The sequence below is a fragment of the Chlorocebus sabaeus genome, chromosome 23 (assembly GCF_047675955.1).
Source record: "Chlorocebus sabaeus isolate Y175 chromosome 23, mChlSab1.0.hap1, whole genome shotgun sequence".
NCBI classification, from domain to species: Eukaryota; Metazoa; Chordata; class Mammalia; order Primates; family Cercopithecidae; genus Chlorocebus; species Chlorocebus sabaeus.
Genome location: NC_132926.1, coordinates 40880706 through 40901838, shown reverse-complemented (window position 1 = coordinate 40901838; position 21133 = coordinate 40880706). Strand labels below are relative to the sequence as shown.

At 43.0% G+C, this 21133-nt stretch overlaps 2 protein-coding genes across 2 annotated transcripts; both read right to left on the bottom strand.

Annotated features, from left to right (window-relative positions):
* Positions 1-1587: 1587 nt before the first annotated feature.
* SLC25A2 (solute carrier family 25 member 2) lies at positions 1588-2616 on the bottom strand. The gene has a single exon (XM_008014727.3). It carries the CDS (start codon positions 2614-2616, stop codon positions 1711-1713), a length of 906 nt encoding a protein of 301 aa, XP_008012918.1. The 3' UTR covers positions 1588-1710.
* Positions 2617-17096: 14480 nt separating this feature from the next.
* Positions 17097-19393, bottom strand: TAF7 (TATA-box binding protein associated factor 7). The gene has a single exon (XM_008014729.3). It carries the CDS (start codon positions 18656-18658, stop codon positions 17609-17611), a length of 1050 nt encoding a protein of 349 aa, XP_008012920.1. The 5' UTR covers positions 18659-19393; the 3' UTR covers positions 17097-17608.
* Positions 19394-21133: the final 1740 nt, after the last annotated feature.

The following is a 21133-nucleotide window of genomic DNA, read 5'->3' as shown; positions in this document are numbered from 1 at the left end:
ACCTGAGAGTAGATGACTTTTACCCACAAGTATTGTTAGCAAACAGGGAACAAAACCTTCTCTTAGCTTAGTCACTTTCTGTTCCCCAGGAAGGTTTCTGGCTGATGGAGGCAGAAAGGACAGTGAGTGACCCAAAATGAATCAACAGTCTCTAAATGGGCCAATAGAACACCCTTGCATCCTACCCAGGCCAGGACCCAGAGACTGGAAGCTAAGAACTGTTATCAGTCACATGGGTCTTCATCAAAGCATAGGTGCCCAGCTCCTTCCTTAAACGAAAGCCCAGCTCCTTTGAGGGGGAGAAAGGAAGCTGGCGCAGGAAGGCTGTGTGGATTCCCCAAGGCCTGATGATACTCTAGACCATTCCTAACCATATAGGCAGAATGCAGAATATAATCCCACTTTGAAAATGGATAGCACTATTTTAAGGGTATTGTTTCTTGGGAAAATCCACAATGCTTACTCTGAAACTTTTAACTCAAGAATGTCAAAGCCACACCAGTATGCAGGTACCTTCTCCTCTTAAAAACATAGATGAGGCCAGGTGCCGTGGCTCACGCTTGTAATCCCAGAACTTTGGGAGGTCAAGGCGGGTGGATCACCTGAGATCAGAAGTTCATGATGAGCCTGGCCAACATGGCAAAACCCCATCTCTACTAAAAACACAAAAGTTAGCCAGGCATGGTGGTGTGCACCTGTAGTCCCAGCTACTTGGAAGGCTGAGGTAGAAGAATCACTTGAACCCAGGTGGTGGAGGTTGCAGTGAGCCGAGATTGCGCCACTGCACTCCAGCCTGGGCAATAAGAATGAGACTCCATCTCAAAAAAAAAAAACAAAACCAAGTGTATATATATATAGAGAGAGAGAGACAGACAAACAGAGAGAGAGAGAGAGAAAGAGATGAGTATTTTGGTTTTCAAGCACCAAATGAAGACTTTTCCAAACTTGAACCACCTAATGAAGTGCAAGTGTTAAGTAGACTTTAAAAGAGATCCTGGCCAGGCGCGGTGTCTCATGCCTATAATCCCAGCACTTTGGGAGGCTGAGGTGGGTGGATCACCTGAGGTCAGGAGTTCGAGACCAGCCTGGCCAACACGGTGAAACCCCATCCCTACTAAAAATACAAAAATTAGCCAGGTGTGGTGGTGGGCACCTCTAATCCCAGCTACTCAGGGGGCTGAGGCAGGAGAATCGCTTGAACCAGGGAGGCGGAGGTTGCAGTGAGCCGAGATCATGCCACAGCACTCCAGCCTGGGTGACAGAGTGAGACTCTATCTCCAAAAAAAAAAAAAAAGAGATCCTAAGCAATCATTCATACCTATCTTCACAAAATATGGTCAATTCTGGGTTTGGGGGGGTAATATTTAAGATTATACATAGAACCAAATTGTTTCACTCATGACATAGAATCATCCAAACTGCACGTACACAAAAATGGCTTTATGCAAAGGCCCTGACAGCGTGATATTTAGTTTTTCGGATTAGGTACATAGGGCCAACCAGACCTATTTCAATACAATTATGGGCAGAAATTATATGATATAAAATAGAGGCCCTTTCATAAAGTTAAGATTTAGGGTAGAAGAAGGGAAGATAGAACCAAAATTCCCATGAAGTCAAAATTCAGCATTGGTCTTGTATTCTGTTGAAACCTGTGATGAACTGTAGTACTCAAACTCACAGACTCAGATCCAGGTTCACCAAGACACTTCAGTATGCTTCCAACTGGCTCATCATCATCTTCCTGCTGTATTCATAGGCCACAAACAGTGCCCCATTGGCAGGGATTGCTCGAATCATAGTAGCTTTCAGTCCAGAATATAAGGCTACTATTCCTTCATTTCTCACAACACTTAAGAGGGTACCAATAAATCCTGCCTGTTTTCCATACATGGAAAGAACTTGAATTCTGGATTTAATACAATCTACTGGGAACACGACAAGCCAGAGGCAAATTCCAGCAACTCCACCACTTAACATCAAATGGACAGGGCCTAGTTCATCTTTCGATCTCCCTGATGCCAAAAACGATCGGCTCAGTTCATAGCCACCAAAGTAAAAGAAATAACCTGGTACTTCTTGAAGTAGAGTACTCGAGAGTCCATGGTAGAAGCCCAAGGGGCCATCCTTTTTAAGGATACCCTTCACGACAGACCAAATTGTATTATGGCTTTTTGCTATCTTCCCTGACATCTCCATTTCATACATGGTCTGTAGCCGGCACTTCACAAGCTCAGTGGGGCAGAGAGCCAGCGCAGCAAATGCAGAGGCGAAGGACCCCGCGGTTGCAGTCTGGAGATCACTCAGCTTTGCCTGCTTGTCCATTCCAGCCACTTTCCTGACAAACTGCTGGCAGAACCCATAGCACATGAAGAGGACCGAGTTTTCAGCAACGTAGGCCATAAGTGCCGGGCCAGTGCCCTTGTAGAAGCCCCTGAGACCCACTTGGGTGTACGTCTTCAGGAAGCAGTCGGTGAGGCCCTTGTACAGGTCAGGGAACGTCTGCATCTTCACTTTTATTGTGTCGAAGGGCTGCCCGGTCAGTACACATGCTGTCCCCCCTGCGGCCCCCGCTGTGAGGTCGATGGCGGCTTGGATGCCAGGACTGGACTTCATATTCGCTCACTCATCTGAAGGTACCAGTGGAAGGCGACTAACTCCCCAGAGCATGGGACCGTCTTTTCACGTCCAGTCCGCAGCGAGCGCGGGGATTGGGGTTGGGGGTTGGGGGGTGGCTCTGCCGCCTGTTCTGGGCTCTCACCCCAGTGCGGGGGAGGCCGCTTAACCCCACGCTAGGCCGCGGGCCGCCCTCTCCCCGCGCACTGAAATAACCCCCAGCTGCCGGCCCCGCGCGCGGCTCACTAGCGTTCCTGCGGCTCCTGGCTCACTGGCGGGGCCCCCAGCCGCCTCCAGCCTGGACCCGCCATCCCTGCGCCCGCAGGCGGGGGACGCTGACCAAATAAATACTTTTGGTGTACTGCAACAGGGCGCAGTGGCTCACTCCTGTATCCCAGCACTTTGGGAGGCGGAGGTGTTAGGATCGCTTGAACCCAGGAGATCGAGACCAGGCTGGGCAATATGGCAAGGCTCCATATCTACAAAAACAAACAAACAAACAAAAAAACCCAGGCACGATGGCGCGCGCCTGTGGTCCCAATTATCCAGGAGAATGAGGCGAGGATCACTTGAACCAGGGAGGTCGATGCTGCAGTGAGCTGTAATTGTGCCACTGCACTCCAAGACTCCGTCTCAAAACAAAACCAAAACCAAGAAAACATTTAAAGCTTTTCGATAAATTCTTGCAATTATGGCCAGAAACTCTAGACGCCACTGTTCGACTGGCGGCAAAAGAAATGCTGTCCTAATCAGCCAGCCCTGCTTCTTTTCTTTTCTGTTTTTGAGTCAGGGTCTCACTCCGTGGCCTAGGCTGGAGTTCAGTGGCGCTATCCCGGCTCACTGCAGCCCCAATCTCCCGGGATCAAAAGATCCTCTCATCTCAGCCTCCTGAGTAGCTGAGACTAGAAGGACTACAGACTTTCTAGTCTCCAGACCTGCAAGCCACCACATCTGGCTAAATTTGTATTGCACAGACAGGGTTCGCCATGTTGCCCAGGCTAGTCTCGAACTCCTGAGCTCAAGCAATCTACCCACTGGCCTACCAAAGTGCTGGAGATTACAAGCATGAACCACCGCACCCAGCCTGTCCCACGCTTCCTACCATGCAAAAAACAAAACCAAACAAACTGAAAAGGAGATGCCCTCACTTGAATGGAGCCTGAATTCAGAAGGTCAATCTACAGAAAAACTGCTTTAAAGTAGATAAAACAGGCCAGGTGCAGTGGCTCATGCCTGTAATCCCAACACTTGGAGAGGCTGTGGAGGGAGGATCATTTGAGCCTAGGAGTTCAAGACTAGCTTGGGCAGCAAAATGAGACCCCCACCCCAGCCTACAAAAAATAAAGCAGAGAAGACAAACTATCAGAGGCGCTGGAACCAGAGCAACTCCATCTTGACTATGGACTGAGTAAAATAAGGCCGAGACCTACTGGACTGCATTCCCAGGATGATTGGCATTCTAAGTCACAGGATGAGATAGAAGGCCGGCACAAGATATGGGTCACAAAGACCTTGCTGATAAAACAGTTTTCAGTAAAGAAGCCAGCCAAATCCCACCAGAATCAAGATGGCATAATAAGTGACCTCTGGTCGTCCTTACTGCTCATTATATGCCAATTATAATGCATTAGCATGCTAAAAGACATGCCCACCAACACTGTGACCACTTACAGATGCCATGGCAACAACAGGAAGTGACCCTATATGGTCTAAAAAGGGGGAGAAATCCTCATTTCCGGTAACTTTGGACCCCTTTCCCAGAAACCTCATGAATAATCCACCTTTTGTTTAGTTTATGTTCAATAAACAACTATAAGTATCCTTAGTCAAGTCGCCCAGGCTGCTGCTGTGCCTATGGAGTAGCCATTCCTTTGCTGCTTTACTTCTCTAATAAACTTGCTTTCACTTTACTCTATGAACTTGCCCCAAATTATTTCTTGCAGAGATCCAAGAACCATCTCTTGGGTCTGGATTGGGACCCCTTTCCAGTAACAAAATGATCTGAGGGTTGCTACATGAGACACAGTGACTGCTTTTGATCAGAAAACCCTCAGTGAGCTGCCCATGCTCCTCACTTTCCTGGGAGATGTGGAGAGGGGTAGGGCACTGTGGGAGTCCTTAGCCCTGGAGATGTGCTACTGCTTTCCTGCGGAGCTGGAGAAATGCTATCACATGGCAACATCCCCAAGGATCTGGGGTTGCAGACCTGGGAACTGGTGGAACAAGGAGTCCTTATCATTTCTGAAGGTAGAACACAGCACTATAAAATCAACTTGGAAAATGGATAGTATTTATATACTGCACTGCTAAGAAACTGGACAGAAAAAAGCTGGGTGGCTCAGCACTGTGCTTTTTAAGTTTTAAGATTCTCTTTGAGGACCCATACAGCCTCATGCAGAAGTAGAAATCTGTCGCTTATATACTGTTGGTGGGAAAGTAAAATAGTTCAACCCCTATGGAAAGCAGTATGGAGATTTCTCAAAGAACTAAAAATAGAACACCCATTCTACCCAGCAATCCCCTATTGGATATCTACCCAAAGGAAAAGAAATCATTTTATCAAAAAGACACCTGTGCCGGGGACAGTGACTCACACCCGTAATCCCAGAATTTTGGGAGCCCAAGCCAGGTGGATCACTTGAGCCCAGGAGCTCCAGACCAGCCTGGACAACATGGCAAAATGCCATCTCTACAAAAAAAAATACAAAAAGTAGCCATGCATGGTGGCATGAACCTGTAGTGGCAGCTACACAGGAGGCTGAGATGGGAGGATTGACTGAGCTGAGCAGGTGGAGGCTGCAGTGAATTATGATCCAGCCTGGGTGGCAAAACAAGACCCCGTCTCAAAAAACAAACAAACAAACAAAAACCAGAAAACATCTACACTCATATGTTTATGGCAGCACTATTCATAATAAGAAAGTCACAGAATCAACATAAGTGTTCATCAATAGTTGACTGTATAAATGTGGTATATGTATACCATGGAATACTATGCAGCCATGAAAAGAATGTAATCTTGTCCTTCACAACATGGATGGAGCTGGGGGCTGTTATTCTAAGTGAAATATCTTAGAACCAGAAAATCAAATACTGCATGTTCTCACTTACATAAGTGGGAGCTAAACAATGGGTACACAAAGACATAAAGATGGGAGTAACAGACACTGGGAACTCCAAAAGTGGGGAGGGTGGGAGGGATTGAGGGTTGAAAACCTACCTGTTGGGTACTGTGTTCACTATTTGGGTGATGGGTTCACTAGAAGCCCAGACCTCAGCATTACACAACATACCCATGAAACAAACCTGCACATGTACTCCTTGAATCTAAAATGAAATTAAATTTAAAAAGAAGTAGAAGTTCAGGACATAAATGACATGTCTAGCTTTCAAGGCAAGATGTTTTTTGGACATTAGTGAGGACACCACTGTCAGGACACACTTTTTCCTCCCAGATGTTTATAATCCTAGCGTTGGAATGAATTCTCTCCAGGCTTACATTCCAAGCCGTAGTCGGCCATGGTAAAAATAAAATCTGGGGGGAAGAAAGTATGCTGAAAGCATTCTCTCTTTCATTTAGAAACCTTTCCTTGTCTAATTATCCTTGATTGTCAATTAAAAGTGAGGTACTTCAGAACAAAGGTCTCTGAGAAAATTTTAAAAAAAAATTTTTTTAATGAGGTACTGAAAAGCAAATTGTGCATGAATAATTTGTCACCAGGTAGTGTTCACTGTGGTAAATAGTAACCTGGGCTTTTCTTTGGGAAATGCCCAAATGTCAGCAGTTGCAGTTCTTTTCTCTGGGACCACATAGTTTCTTCAGAGAATGCTCTACCAATCTTGACTCCGAGTGTGTAGGGTGTGGTGGGGGAGAGGTAGGTTATAAACCTAGATACTGATTTAAAGAGAACAAGACGGGGAAGAGGGGTGGCACACCTGGAGTAAATATATAGACTTTCACATAATTTTTTCTTTATTTGATACTGTACCTACTTTTTCTGAGTTTGGGCCTTCTTTGGTTCAATTTATCAAGAAAATAACATTTCCATCTTCTGTGGGATGGAAAGAGTTATCTGGCTTCATAGAGTGGGATAGAGATCCTGGACACCCAACAACTCTGAACACAGACTTTAATGAATCTCACATCTCTAACCCTACACCTTCCCACCTTCCCTGGAATCTTCTGCTTGCAAAAATTTTGCCTCTTACAAGGCTCTATCAAGTGGGTTTGTCTCTCTTTGGCATAACTACTTGCAGATATTCAGCATGTAACTTTTTCTGATCTATGAATTCATTTATCATTTCTCTGTTTTGGCCTTCCGATAATGGGTTGACATCTCTCCCCATTGTTGTCTCATTTCCTATTGTCTTTGTCTTTAGAGGTTAACATCTTTTAAAAATCCTTTCTGTTGTTTTACTTAGCAGCCTCTTAGGTAAAGCAGAGAGGATGAGAACAATCTGCAATTTGAAAATATAAAACTTCATTAAGATTTTTAAATCCCTCATGTCATAGTTGAGGAATTTTTTTCTATGTTTTGATTTCACTCTCAGCAAAGGGAAGGGGGGAAAAGGGTTTTGTTTTGATTTGTCTTGCTCTGTTGCCCAGGCCAGAATGCAGTGGCACAATCGTGGCTCACTGTAGCCTCAACCTCTCAGGCTGAAGCAATCCTTCCATTTTAGCCTCCCAAGTAGCTAATGGTGCCAGAGGTGTGCACCATCACACCCAGCTAATTTTTTTATTTTTTGTAGAGATAGATTCTCACTATGTTGCCCAGGCTGGACTCAAATTCCTGGGCTCAAGTGATCCTCCTGTCTCAGCCTCCCAAAGAGCTGGGATTACACAAATAAGGCACTGCACTCAGCCCAGAAATTATTTAAATAATAACATATTAAGTAGATTTTGCCACAGTCACCTAATATAAATTAGAATTTTTCCTTTGAAGCTTCCTGTAGTCTAAAAATAAATACTGAATGGCAAGTGAAACAGATATTTGGAAATGGTTTAGCCATTAGATGTAGACCTTAAGACAAAGGGAGCCCATTATATGTGTAATAAATATAAACAAGTACAAGGCATTCCAAGTCTAGTGACATGGCATATACTCTGCATTACTACTTCATTATGGAGAGAGCTTAAAACATATAATTAAGGTTATTTACTGTAAAGGTGTTATCTGAGTGAGATTTTAAAAATATTTTACATCTTTTATCTTTCATTGCAAGTAAATGGCTTAAGTTCTACATTGCTATTTTATCTTCTTTAGCTGTATGAACAGCCATGCTAGGCTATCTTTGCCTCCATAAAAAGCACTTCACTGCATTCCAACCTGGGTAACAGAGCAAAACAAGACAAAACAAAACCTTTTTTCCCCCTTCCCTTTTCTGAGAGTGAAATCAAAATATATGGATCCCATTGGGCTACAGTGCATGATGCACACATATTGCCAGTCTTTAAGCACGTTTCTGTGAGTGGAAAAATGCACTCAAGATGTTTTGTTTCTGTTCACAGCACAACAATCAACACAACAGACTTCTGTGACCAAATGGATAGGGCTTTCTCCCCACACACCAAGCAAGCAATCAGTTCTACAGCAGACACCAGCTGGGTGTTTTCCAATCTAATTCCAACACTATCTACCTGGAGAAAGCATTAGATCCCACAGGGTAAGTGCTCAGTATCCAAGACTGCACCCCACCCCACCCCACTCCCACCTCAGACACTAGTCATAAGTCTGGGGCTCCAGAACTTCTGATAGACCAGCTTCATGTTGAGGTTGCTATTGCCCCTCTTTGGGTTTAATTCACTAGAGCTGCTCACAGGACTCAGGGAAACATGTTTACTCATTTACTATAAAATACATTACAAAATGACACAGATGAAATGATGCATAAGGTGAGACACAGGCAAAGAGGCACAGAACTTCCATGCCTTCCCTAGGGTTCCATCCTCTAAGAACCTCCATGTGTTTAGCTATCAAACAGCTTGCTGAACCCAGGGTTTTTATGGAGGCTTCATTACACAAGAGTGGTTGATTGAATCATTGGCCAGTGGTGATCAGCTTAACCTCCAGCCCCTCTCCCTTTCTCTAGAGGTTGATCCTAATCCTGCCTTGGTCTTTCTGGCCACCAGACCTCATCCTAAGGCTACCTAGGGGCTGCCAACCTTCAAGTCAATCATTAGCATAGAAAAAGACATCACTTTGGAGTTTCTAAGGATTTTAGCAGTTGTATACCAGGAAACGAGTCAAAGACCAAATACATGTATCACAATATTACACTTTTCTTCACTTTGTCTCTCGGATCAAGAACACACAGAAATAACAATTGCTCCCACTTGATAGCAACACCCAGTATTATATCTTTTTTTTCTAGACACTTGTACCAGGGGACCAATATTAGATCTTGAATTTAAGAGTCGAAGGCTCTCCATGTACTAATTCCATCTACTCAGTTCTAACAAATTCTGCTTATTTTTTTCAAATGACATTTATGTACAGGCATTACTTATATACTTATGTGCAATAAATCACTCCCAAAACTTAGTGGCATTAAAACACAAAAAACATTTGTTATATCCCATAGTTTCTGTGTGTCCAAAATTCCAGAGTAGTTTCTCTCCATGTGCAGACCTGATTTCAAAGCCACTCTCACACTTTATATTTTTATGGCAGCACCTCCCTTCTAGGTAGGTAGCAAAAATTTATGTTGGTTATCTGCTGCTGCATCAGAAATTACTCCAAAATGAAGTGAAATAAAAGAGCTACAAACATTTATACGTCATATAGTTTCTGTGGATCAGGAATTTAGGAGCAGCTTAGCTGGGTATTTCTCACTTCGGGGTCTCTCATGAGGTTTCAGTCAAGATGTCAGTTACAGTTTCAGTCATCTGAAGCCTTGACTAGGGGCTGGAAAATCTGATTCCAAGATGGATCACTCACATGTCTGGCAAGTTCTGCTGGCTGTTCACAAGAAGGCCTCAGTTTGTCACCACATGGACCTCTCCAAAGAGTGTCCCCACAATATTGTGGCTGATTTCCCTTGGAGTGAGTGATCCGAGAGAGTAAGCAAAAGTCACGTCTTTTATGACCTCGCCTTGCAAGTCACAAATCATTGTCTGCAATAGCTTATCATTTACTCAGGACATTCCCATTCAATGTAGGAGCAAGATTAATACCAGGAGGTAAGAATCAATGGGAGCCATGTTGGAGGCTAGCTATCACAGTACCTGTGACCAAAAAAAAAAAAAAAAAAATTCTAAGAGAAGATTGTAGAGAGAATGTGGGAGATAATTTCCATGGAAGGGTCACTCTCAGGCTTCAGGTGAATAGGAAGGATGGGCATTGAGTTGAGGACATGTAGGAAATGGAAGTAAATCCAGGAAATGTAGCTCTTGCCTAGAAAAGAATATCCCAATGATAAGGATACCCATGAAAAGTTACTTTTTCTGCTTAGGAATATGTTTTCTTTATAAGCAAAAAATGTTGGATTGTATAAAAATATATCATAAATATTGATAGGCGAAATGAGAGTTTTAATGGGACCAAGTGAATAAATGCATGAAGAGAAGAGCAAGAAATAAGCAAGAAAGGAGAAATGTTTTACCAGGTAAATGCTCCTTCTTGCTTATTTCTTGCTCTTCTCTTCATGCGTTTATTGTTTAGTATTGACTTGGAATACGTGCACTTGGAAAGTCAATACTGGACTATTGTTTTGTTTTCAATTCTCTCATGTTAGTACAGTAACTTACTTTGTATTCTGAATTTAGCTGCTCATTTATGAAGGACAGAAAAAAGAGACATCTAATCTTTCCCCTTTGGCTCTTCTACAAGGAGATATAATATAGAAACCACATATGGCAATGGAAAGAACAGAATTTTTAAAAATGAATGTGCTACATTAACCATATGCCTGCTTTAATGGGAGTCAATGTACTAGCTACTGTAAGAAAAGGAAACTGAAGCACAGATGTTAGAGAAATTTGAGGAATTAGAAGTACCTGAAAATGGCTGAATTGTGACACTGCTGCTGCAGTGGGCTTATTCTGGTGAGCATTTTTTTTTTTTTCCTGAAACAGGATCTTGCTCTGTTGCCCAGGCTGGAGTGCAACGGCCAGATCTTGGCTCATTGCAACCTCTGCCTCCCAGGTTTAAGCAATTGTTTCACCTCAGCCTCCCGAGTAGCTGGGATTACAGGCACCCACCACCATGCCCAGCTAATTTTTTGTATTTTTAGTAGAGACAGGGTTTCACCATGTTGGCCAGGCTGGTCTTGAACTCCTGGCCTCAAGTGATCTGCCTGCCTCGGCCTCCCAAAGTGCTGGGATTACAGGAGTGAGCCACTGCGCCCAGCCCTGCTGATCATTCTTCATAAAACGTACCTGAAATGAGATAAGTCTTTCTCACGAATAACAACCAAGGACTTCAGAATAGTGCTCTCTCAGGACATTGTCTCTTAAGGTAGAACACATTTAATGTGAAGCTTACTGAATGGGGTCATATGTTTCAATAGCAACAGTAATTATGAAGAGATACATGGTGAGAAAAGCCAAGGCCTTATACATTTTGAAAAACTGTATGGCCTGGCGCGCTGGCTCACGCCTGTAATCCCAGCACTTTGGGAGGCCGAGGATCACGAAGTCAGGAGATTGAGACCATCCTGGCAAACACGGTGATACCCCGTCTCTACTAAAAACATACAAAATTAGCCGGGTGTGGTGGCGGGTGCCTGTAGTCCCAGCTACTTGGGAGGCTGAGGCAGGAGAATGGCATGAAGCCACGAGGTGGAGCTTGCAGTGAGCCAAGATCATGCCATTGCACTCCAGCCTGGGCGACAGAGCGAGACTCCGTCTCAAAAAAAAAAGGAAAAGAAAAATAGTACAAAACCAATGCTGATATTGAAAATATCTACAGATGTTGAAAAACCAAACAGATAGTGAAATTCTAGTTATAAGTGACAATCATGGGTATTCCTTTTTTTTTTTTTTTTTCTTTTGAGATGGAGTCTCGCTGTCACCCAGGTTGGAGCGCAGTGGCGCAATCTCGGCTCACTGCAATATCCGCCTCCTGGGTTCAAGCAATTCTCCCGTCTCAGCCTCCTGAGTAGCTGGGACTACAGGTGCCTGCCACCACAGCTGGCTAATTTTTGTATTTTTAGTAGAGATGCGGTTTCACCTTGTTGGTCAGGCTGGTCTTGACCTCCTGACCTCAGGCAATCCACCTGCCTTGGCCTCCAAAGTGCTGGGATTACAGGCGTGACCTCCATGCCCAGTTGGGTATTCTTTTACAAGTATAAAGACATCTATTAAAATGAGTATAAGACTATTGCCTGACATGAGTTTCCAGTTAAGGGGTACCTGAAACTTCTACATGAGAATATGTTGTCTGCAAACTAGAATTTGAAAAGCAATGCTTATTTTTCCCTAGATATTAAAATTAGAACAAAAAGTGACACCACCATGTAGCTGATCTTACAGAACAATTTAGAAAAGGAAGAGCAAATCTTTCATTATCTCACTGTGACCACCAGAGGTGAAACAGTGAGAGAAGCCCACATACCCATAACTAAAGATAAATGTAAATGACAGTGTCCCAGTATGCCCCAGTTCCATTAAACAAAGCTATCTGGAGGAAAATATTACATTGGAAACCATACTGCATAACACCAAGGCCAGGAATCAGTACAAGAACATTAATACCTTCAATGAATTGTCAGGCATAAAAACACAAATAACAGAGACAGATTCCCTGAGGTCAAGTTCTATGAAATACATTTGACTATACAGTTTGACTTGGAGAAAACAGAGCCAAGCAAATACTGTAACATTGCCCAAGATAACAGGCAATCTTAACCAATTAAAACCATTTCCCTGATTCCAACTAACCAAAATGATGCTGCTTCTATTTTAAGCACATATCCTCCAGAACACATATATTAGAAAATAGTGGCAAAGAACCTTTCAACTTTTTAATGAAGACCACTGCACTTGACATAGCACCTGACTTGATGAAATATATAAATTACACGCTTCTTAATAATTAGATTGAATGGCCAGATACAGTTACCAGAGAAAATAAGGGTTGAGCTGGGCCTTCAGTGACCAAAAGCTATCTATGAGAACATCTGGCGACTATTCCAAGAAAAGAGAACTGTAAGTGCTAAACTGTAGTAGGAAAGAGCTGAGTAAATTTGTTTATGCTGCAGATAAATTTGAAGCAAATTGTTTCTGCTGTAACCTAATTTATAAGCTTTCATTTAGAAATTTTTTTCCCAGCACTTTGGGAGGCCGAGACGGGCGGATCACGAGGTCAGGAGATCGAGACCATCCTGGCTAACACAGTGAAACTCCGTCTCTACTAAAAAATACAAAAAATTAGCCAGGCGAGGTGGCAGGTGCCTGTAGTCCCAGCTACTCGGGAGGCTGAGGCAGGAGAATGGCGTAAACCCAGGAGGCGGAGCTTGCAGTGAGCTGCGATCAGGCCACTGCACTCCAGCCTGGGCGACAGAGCGAGACTCCGTCTCAAAAAAAAAAAAAAAAAAAAAAAAAAGAAATTTTTTTCCCATCTGAATTTCGTTGAAAATGATCTCCAAAATTTCTTAAATTTGAAATCAATTACATTTAGAATAGTTGTTTCCCTATAAACACTTTTTCTAACATTTCAGTCACTCTTTAATTATTTAGTATCTGTTATGGTCCATACCCTAATGGGTTGTAATAATGGTAAATTTACTTCTGTGTTTACTTACTATGTTCCAGGTATTGTTCTAAATAAGTCATTTATATGATTCAGCAGCCAGCAGCCAACAGCCCAATAACCCTATGAGGTAGGTAGTATTATTGCCTCCACTTTGGAGATGAGAAAATTGAGGTAAACAGATTGCTACCTATGCAAGCTCACACAACTAGCAGGTAACTGAGCTAGTATACAAACCATGCATGACATGTGTTGATGTTAAGCTTTTGATCTCTCTACTATTCTTTAGTAAGTTTACAGTCACTAATGAAGCAAAATATCTCAGTAAATTTAAAGCCAAGCAGGAGACATGAACAAAGTAATTTACACTTTAGTTATAATAGATACTCATCCCAGTAGACCATGGAGTGCATGAGTTTATAGACACCAAATGCTTCGTTCATAACTGCATATCCAGTAGCTTGTAGTTTGGCAGAGACACAGACACACACCCACACCCACACCCACAAAATGTTTGTCAAATACTTGAGAGAGGGAAGCACAAAGTACAAAGTCATAATAGGGTGCTTAACCTAGAGGGAGAAAGGAGTCAGGAAAGCCTTGCTGAAGTGACACTTAGGTTGAGACCTGAGGGTTAAGTAGGACTCAGACAAAGGGTAAACTCATCTAGGTGGAGTGAACAGCTTGTTACAATGATCTATGGCCCAGGAGTGGGAGAATGAGTAAGTTTCTTGAAAAAAATGTAGGTTCAGAGTGGATTGACCATATACTGAATTAATGTGGAGCTGAGGCTGAAAAGGTAAGTGGAGCACTCATAATCTTGTGCATCTTTTTGTGAAATATAAACCGAGCCCTGAGAGCAATAAGATGTCACTGAAGGTTTGTCAGCGTGGTAGTAACACAATCAAATATGTCTCAGAAAAATCACTTTGGTGATTTTCACTGCCACTTGGTGGCAGTGAAAACTAAATTGGATGGTAAAGAAGCTATTGCCATTTGATAGTTGATAATGGTTTGAAATAGGACAGTGGCTGTAAGGATGAAGCAGAGTGAGTGAAGAGCTTCTTAAGAAGTAAAATCAGAAGTAGCGAGGGAAAGGGAGAAATGTAAAGTTATGGCTCTAGTGTCCAGCTCACCCTCCCGAGCCGCTGCCTCACCCTCCCGAGTCGCTGGGATTACAGGTGCCCACAACCATGCCCAGCTAATTTTTTTTTTGTATTTTTAAGAGATGGGTTTCGCCATGTTGGCCAGGCTGGTCTTGAACTCCTGACCTCAGGTGATCTGCCCGCCTCAGCCTCCCAAGGTGTTGGGATTATAGGCATGAGCCACTGCACCCAGCCATTTTGAACATTTAGACTTGAGTTTCCTGAGATGCTTTCAAGTATGTTTCTAGTACACATCTGGCTAAACTAAATCTGAAGCACAGAAGAATCAAAGTTGGAAATGTGGATTTTAGAATCCATTTAGAACTCATAACTGAAACAGGAATAGTGAGATCAATATACTATTTTGTTATTGTACCCAGAATCTTTCCGTTCTGTTATTGATGGAATTGCCACCATTGGTGAGATCTTGGTAAGAATAAACTACTTGATAAATGATCCACTGTAAAGCCAGATATGGTGGGAGCTTTTCAGGTGTCAATCTTCTAAGTGTAGCAAAATACCTAGATTACCAAAACAGGAAATTTTGTCACCTAGCATCCTAAACTGTTTTTTGTTGTTGTTTAATATATATTATTTGGAAACCTCAAGACATAATACAAAACCTAGATATTGAGGGAAAGCTTGCTTAAGCTTACATATTCTGTGTTAAAATCTTAGTAATGGCCAGGCACGGTGGCTCATGCCTGTAATCCCAGCACTTTCAGAGGCTGAGGCGGGTGGATCACAAGGTCAAGAGATCAAGGCCATCCTGGCCAACATGGTGAAACCCCATTTCTACTAAAAATACAAAAATTAGCTGGGCGTGGTAGCACATGCCTGTAGTCCCAGCTACTCGGGAGGCTGAGGCAGGAGAATCGCTTGAACCTGGGAGGCAGAGGTTGCAGTGAGTCAAGATAACACCATTGCACTCCACAGTAAGACTCCATCTAAAAAAAACAAAAAACAAAAAACAAAAAACAAAAACCTTATAAAAACGTTTTCAGTTAAAAGATAAATTAGCCGGCCAGGTGCGGTGGCTCATGCCTGTAATCCCACCACTCTGGGAGGCCAAGGCGGGCAGATCACGAGGTCAGATCGAGACCATCCTGGCTAACGTAGTGAAAACCCCGTCTCTACTAAAAAATACAAAAAATTAGCCGGGCATAGTGGTGGGCGCCTGTAGTCCCAGCTACTCAGGAGGCTCAGGCAGGAGAGTGGTGTGAACCCAGGAGGCGGAGCTTGCAGTGAGCCAAGATCGCACCACTGCACTCCACCCTGGGCAACAGACCAAGACTCCATCTCAAAAAATATATATATATAAAAATTAGCCTTCCGAAGCCTGCAAATGTCAGCATATATAATTGTAGACCTGAGGACTAGGTAACTGATGTTTTTTAAAAAAACATTTTAATATAGTTTCCTGTCAGATACAAGTAAAAGGGACTTTAGGCCGGGTGTGGTGGCTCAGGCCTGTAATCCCACCAATTCGGGAGGCCAAAGCGGGCGGATCACCTGAGGTCATGAGTTCAAGACCAGCCTGACCAACATGGTGAAACCCTGGGTCTACTGAAAATATAAAACTAGCTAGGTGTGGTGGCGCATGCCTGTAATTCCAGCTACTCAAGAGGCTGAGGCAGGAAAATCGCTTGAACCCAGGAGGCAGAGGTTGCAGTGAGCCGAGATCACACCATTGCACTCTAGCCTGGGCAACAAGAGCAAAACTTTGTCCTAAAAAAAAAGGGGGGGGGGGCCGGGTGCGGTGGCTCACGCCTGTAATCCCAGCACTTTGAGAGGCCGAGGCAAACACAGTGAAACCCCGTCCGTACTAAAAATACAAAAAAATTTAGCTGGGCATGGTGGCGGGCCCCTGTAGTCCCACCTACTCGGGAGGCTGAGGCAGGAGAATGGTGTGAACCCAGGAAGCAGAGCTTGCAGTGAGCCGAGATCGTGCCACTGCACTCCAGCCTGGGCGACAGAGAGAGACTCCATCTCAAAAAAAAAAAAAAAAAAATGGACTTTATTTTCAAATCCAAGTTTCTCATAAACCAACCTGTCAAGAAACAAATTGCATACTCTGCCTCTTTTATCAGTAACTGATTTTTCAAAAATAGCTCATGTTGTGAGGCATTAGATTATCTTTAAAGCATGAGAAATTTGGTACCGACTTACTTTATGAGCAATTTTGATTAAATGACATTGATAAATGACCTCAGTTCTCAGATTATTAATTATAGGAACTCAACTGAAGAAAAATAGAAATAAAATCTTAATCCAAACCAATGGAATGATTCATTGGACTGCACTTGATAACCACTGCTTTGTTTCCAACATTTTGTGCAGGTAGATTTAGTAAGCTTTTTTTAAAAGGCACAAAGGCCTTCATCTACAAAAATTAAGGTAGTTTAAGAAAGCTCCGTATCTAATGTTTCCCAGCTTTCAAGTAGATCAGATAGAACTGGAATCTTAATATGATGCAAACATGACAATTCCCAATTTCTTTATCCCTGCTGTGTTGCTTTTTTTCATAAACCCAACTGCCTCTACCTGCAGAACTGGATCAAATTTCTTAGTCACTAAACTCCACCACGAAACCACCTCAAAAGGGACCTGACTCCCACCAACCATGAAAGAACAAGATACACTATAAAGTGAAAAACAGATGCTTTTATTTATTGTATTGGAAACAACTTAATAAAATTTGCATCTCTACATATGGGAAACTGCTTTGAGTAACTGGGAAAACAGCTATTGCATGGGAAAACATATGCAAACTAGCATCATTGTCTCTAGACTAGGTTCTTCTTATTGATCTCATGTCATCATAAAGCAGCAACAGCAGCTTCTAGAAAATGGAGAAACAGCAAAGTCCTGCAGTGGAGCTATAATTAAGGTTGAACCATACATTCCACTAATCCTGCAACTTTCCTACAATCATTTTTTCTGCCTATACAATCCTGCTTCTTATAGGATGAACACCTAGCAAAACAATGTAAATTTGCTGAAAAACAAAACTACAAACAAATGAAAGAACTTAACAGAACACACAGCATTAGAGGGACTAGGAAGTGCAAGGTCTTAATATACAGTACAAGTAATAAAGCCAAGAATTTTCTAATGCTGACCAGTCTGAACACTGAAATTAAGAATCAGTTCTTTTTACTTCTCTAGGAGTGATTCTAGCTCTTCTTGCAAAGAGCTGAGTTGCTCCTTTTCTCGGTCTTCCTTTTGTTTCAGCTCATCCAGTACAGCCTGAAATCTGTTCTTGAGAGCCAGATTTTCCACTTTCATGATGAGATCCTCTTGTCGTTTTGCCCTGTCCTGGGTCTCTTGGAGCTTGCCTTTCATGTTGTCAATCTGCTTCTGAATTCCCATAACCAGCTGATTGGTTCCCTCATTTTCCTGGTGCTGTTCATCTGATTCATTTAGCTTGTCCTGTAGTTGTCTCTCCAGATCTTCCTCAGTATCAATGATGTTTATATCTTCTTCATCTTGATGCTGGGTCTCATCTTCATCATCACTGCTGCTGCTGAGGTCATTGAATATCTCCCGAAGCTCATCATGTTCTAGTGAGTCATGGCCCTGCCTGTGACCAGACATTCCTGGAGAAGAGATATCCAGGCCTTGATTTTCTGCCTCCTTTGTTTCATCTTCAGCAATTATTTCCCACCGAGTACTAACAGCTTCAGCATCTGTACTCAGCAATCGTTTCACTTCTTTTTCCACATCTGGAGATTCAATATATTTCTTCTTTGCTGTCTTCCGGAACCTTCTCTTCCTGACATTCTTCAGAGGCAGAGTAATTCCGTGATTCCAGATAAACTTTTTCTCTTTGTCCTTATCCTTTTTCTTGCTTGCTTTAGGATCAGTGCTAGCAACTGGCTCCTCCACAGGTGGATAGAGATCACCATCAACTGTGGATACAAGCATCTGACAGACATCAGCTGTCTTGTAAAAGGTTTTCTTATCAATGGTTTTCAAGCTTTCCATAACACAGGGCAGGTCTACCAATTTTGAGGCCAATGGAACACGGTCCACTCTGACGATTCCATGACGCCCATCAGGATGTAACTCAATTGTCAGTCTGTCCTTGAGGTTGACATGACCAGACTGTACTGCCCTTCTCACAGTAGAGGCATATTCTGGAGGCAGACGTAAGATAAACTGGCTCTCCAGTTCGTGAGGAGCATCATCTTTGCTTTTACTCATCTTTATTTCTTTGTGACTCACTTCTCCAATAAATGCTGGTTACCGTAAAAAGTTCCAGCTACTGCAACAGCTTAAAACACCAGTTCGCTATGAATTGAAATATTTTAATTACAAGTTCTCTGTAGATCAGCAGCTTAGCGTCTATTTTGCCTTCGTTTTTATTTAAGCTCCAAGTCTTTTCTCTAAATATGCTGTGACCGAATACCAGTCGTTAACACAAAGGCTTATTCACAGACTTAAGTTCATTAAATCAGATGCAATGCCAAGTCCCAACCTCTAGGTGCCGCTGCCCGACAACGCGGAAAGAGTTACCTAGCTAGGGAGCAGGAAAGCAAATGGCGGCTCCCGCGGAACGGTTTTCGGCCCAGAAAGGCCAGCAGAGATACTCTCAATTTACAAACTCTCCCGGAACAGACACTCAAAACATCAGGGCTCAGTGAGCTCTCTTCGCCTCGGGTACTTACAATCCAGTGACGATTATAAGTTCAGTTTCACCGGGCCGGAGCGAAGGGAAGAGGAGGCCGCAAGGAGCAAAGCGGGAGGCAGCCGAGCGTCTCCTTGTCGTTTCCTTAATTCTTCCTGCCGCTTGGCAGAGTGATCCACTATCGATTACTGATGAAAGCCCAGGATGGGCAACGCGAAATCTTGCCTAGAGGCGCAGCTCGGAGAACCAGACCCGGCACCTCGCCGGCCCTCCGTCCGACCGCTTGCCCAGAGAAAACGGAAGTGCACGTCACGACGCGGGGCGGGAGGTGGATGTGAGTGACAGCCCCTCTGGCCGGAAGGGCGGAGCCCCGTGGCGCGCAGGCGCAATAGCGCAATTACGCTGCCCAGCGTGAAACTCGTCTTTTCGCGAGAACTAGCTTTTCCGGGATGAAAATGATAGTGTTTCCGAAGAGCTGTTGGTTTCAAACTATTTAGAGCTTGGAAGTTACAAGAAAGACACAGATTCGTCCCCCCTAAGCCAGCACTTTTAAGGGATCGCTGTGGGGCCGGATGGCTTCTAGACTTCCGGGTGATTCCGGGAGATGGGGGATGCCTGGCAGTAAGCGTCTTTGCTTCTGGAAACATCTCGGATGCTTCCTAGGGTCCAGCCAATCTGGTGCCAATACAAGAATGTGTAGCTACTATACAATGGATTTTAAAGTACCCAAATCAATGGAGTGAGGAGGACATGGAGCTGACTATATAATTCTAAGCCTCTCTATATATGTTTGTTTGTTTGTTTGTTTGTTTTGGAAATGGAGTCTAGGCTGTCACCCAGGCTTGAGTGTAGTGGCACAATATTGGCTCACTGCAATCTGCACCTCCAGGGTTCAAGCGATTCTCCTGCCTCAGCCTCTTGAGTAGCTGGGATTACAGGCACCTTCCGCTACCCCAGCTAAGTTTTGTATTTTTAGTAGAGAAGGGGTTTCACCATGTTGGCCAGGCTGGTCTCGAACTCCTGACCTGAGGTGATTTGCCTGTCTTGGCCTCCCAAAGTACTGGGATTATAGGTGTGAGCCACCGTGCCTGGCCCAAAGTCTATATTTTGTTTAATATAATTCCCTGTAGGGGAATTGTGCCTCTGGGTTTCCTTCTGTTCTGTAATACTCCTGAGGAAACAAGGGTGATTCCTTCTTATATGCTTGATTTAGATGTAAATGTAAACAGAAGGAAGTGTTCTTCTGCAAGCACAGGTTCATTTTGGACAGAATTGTCTGATAGACTGAGCATCTGGTTAAAGTAGACATAATTGAAGTATTGTTTCCTGCTTCTCATGTACAAGTAATTTTAAATACTTTGACATTTTTTTTAACTCCACCTCTACTATTTTGCTGTTTTGTGCTTGTCTTTTCTATGGAGGGTCAGGTATTCATCAACACATATTTTTAGCATTTTGACATAACTGGGTAACAGTTGGTACTTATTTCTATTTATTTCCATTTATTCTTAAAATATCTGGTAGAGCATCAAGGCCATTAACATTTAATTTCTATCCTCTAAAATATTACCAATTGCCCCTAAATTTAAGAGAATTCTCTTAAGATGTAATTAACATTTCCAAAATTCACTTTATTCCTGTATGATTGAAAGCTCCATGATAGTGATCTTTTTCTATCCTGGTCATTGTGTCCCAGTGCCTAGTACCAGAACATGGGAGATACACAAAAAATATTTGCTAATTGAATGAAAAAATTGATCTATTTTGAAAGATCATAGTCTTAAATCCTGTAGTGATTTGTGAGAGAAAATACATTCTTTGTCACTTTAAAATGAGATAGAGCCACTTTACATACATTTCCTGTCTAGTCAAGGACAATGCTAATTGTTATGAGGTGGGGAGGTTTGCTAATAGTGTGTGTGAATGTGGTTTAGCTAGAATGAGATACTGTCGTGGGAGGAAATTAAAATGACCTGAGGTTAGTTTGGTTGTTAATGTTAATTTTAAAAGAGAAAGTATGCCCTTTCAGATAACTGTAAATTATTTCTCTT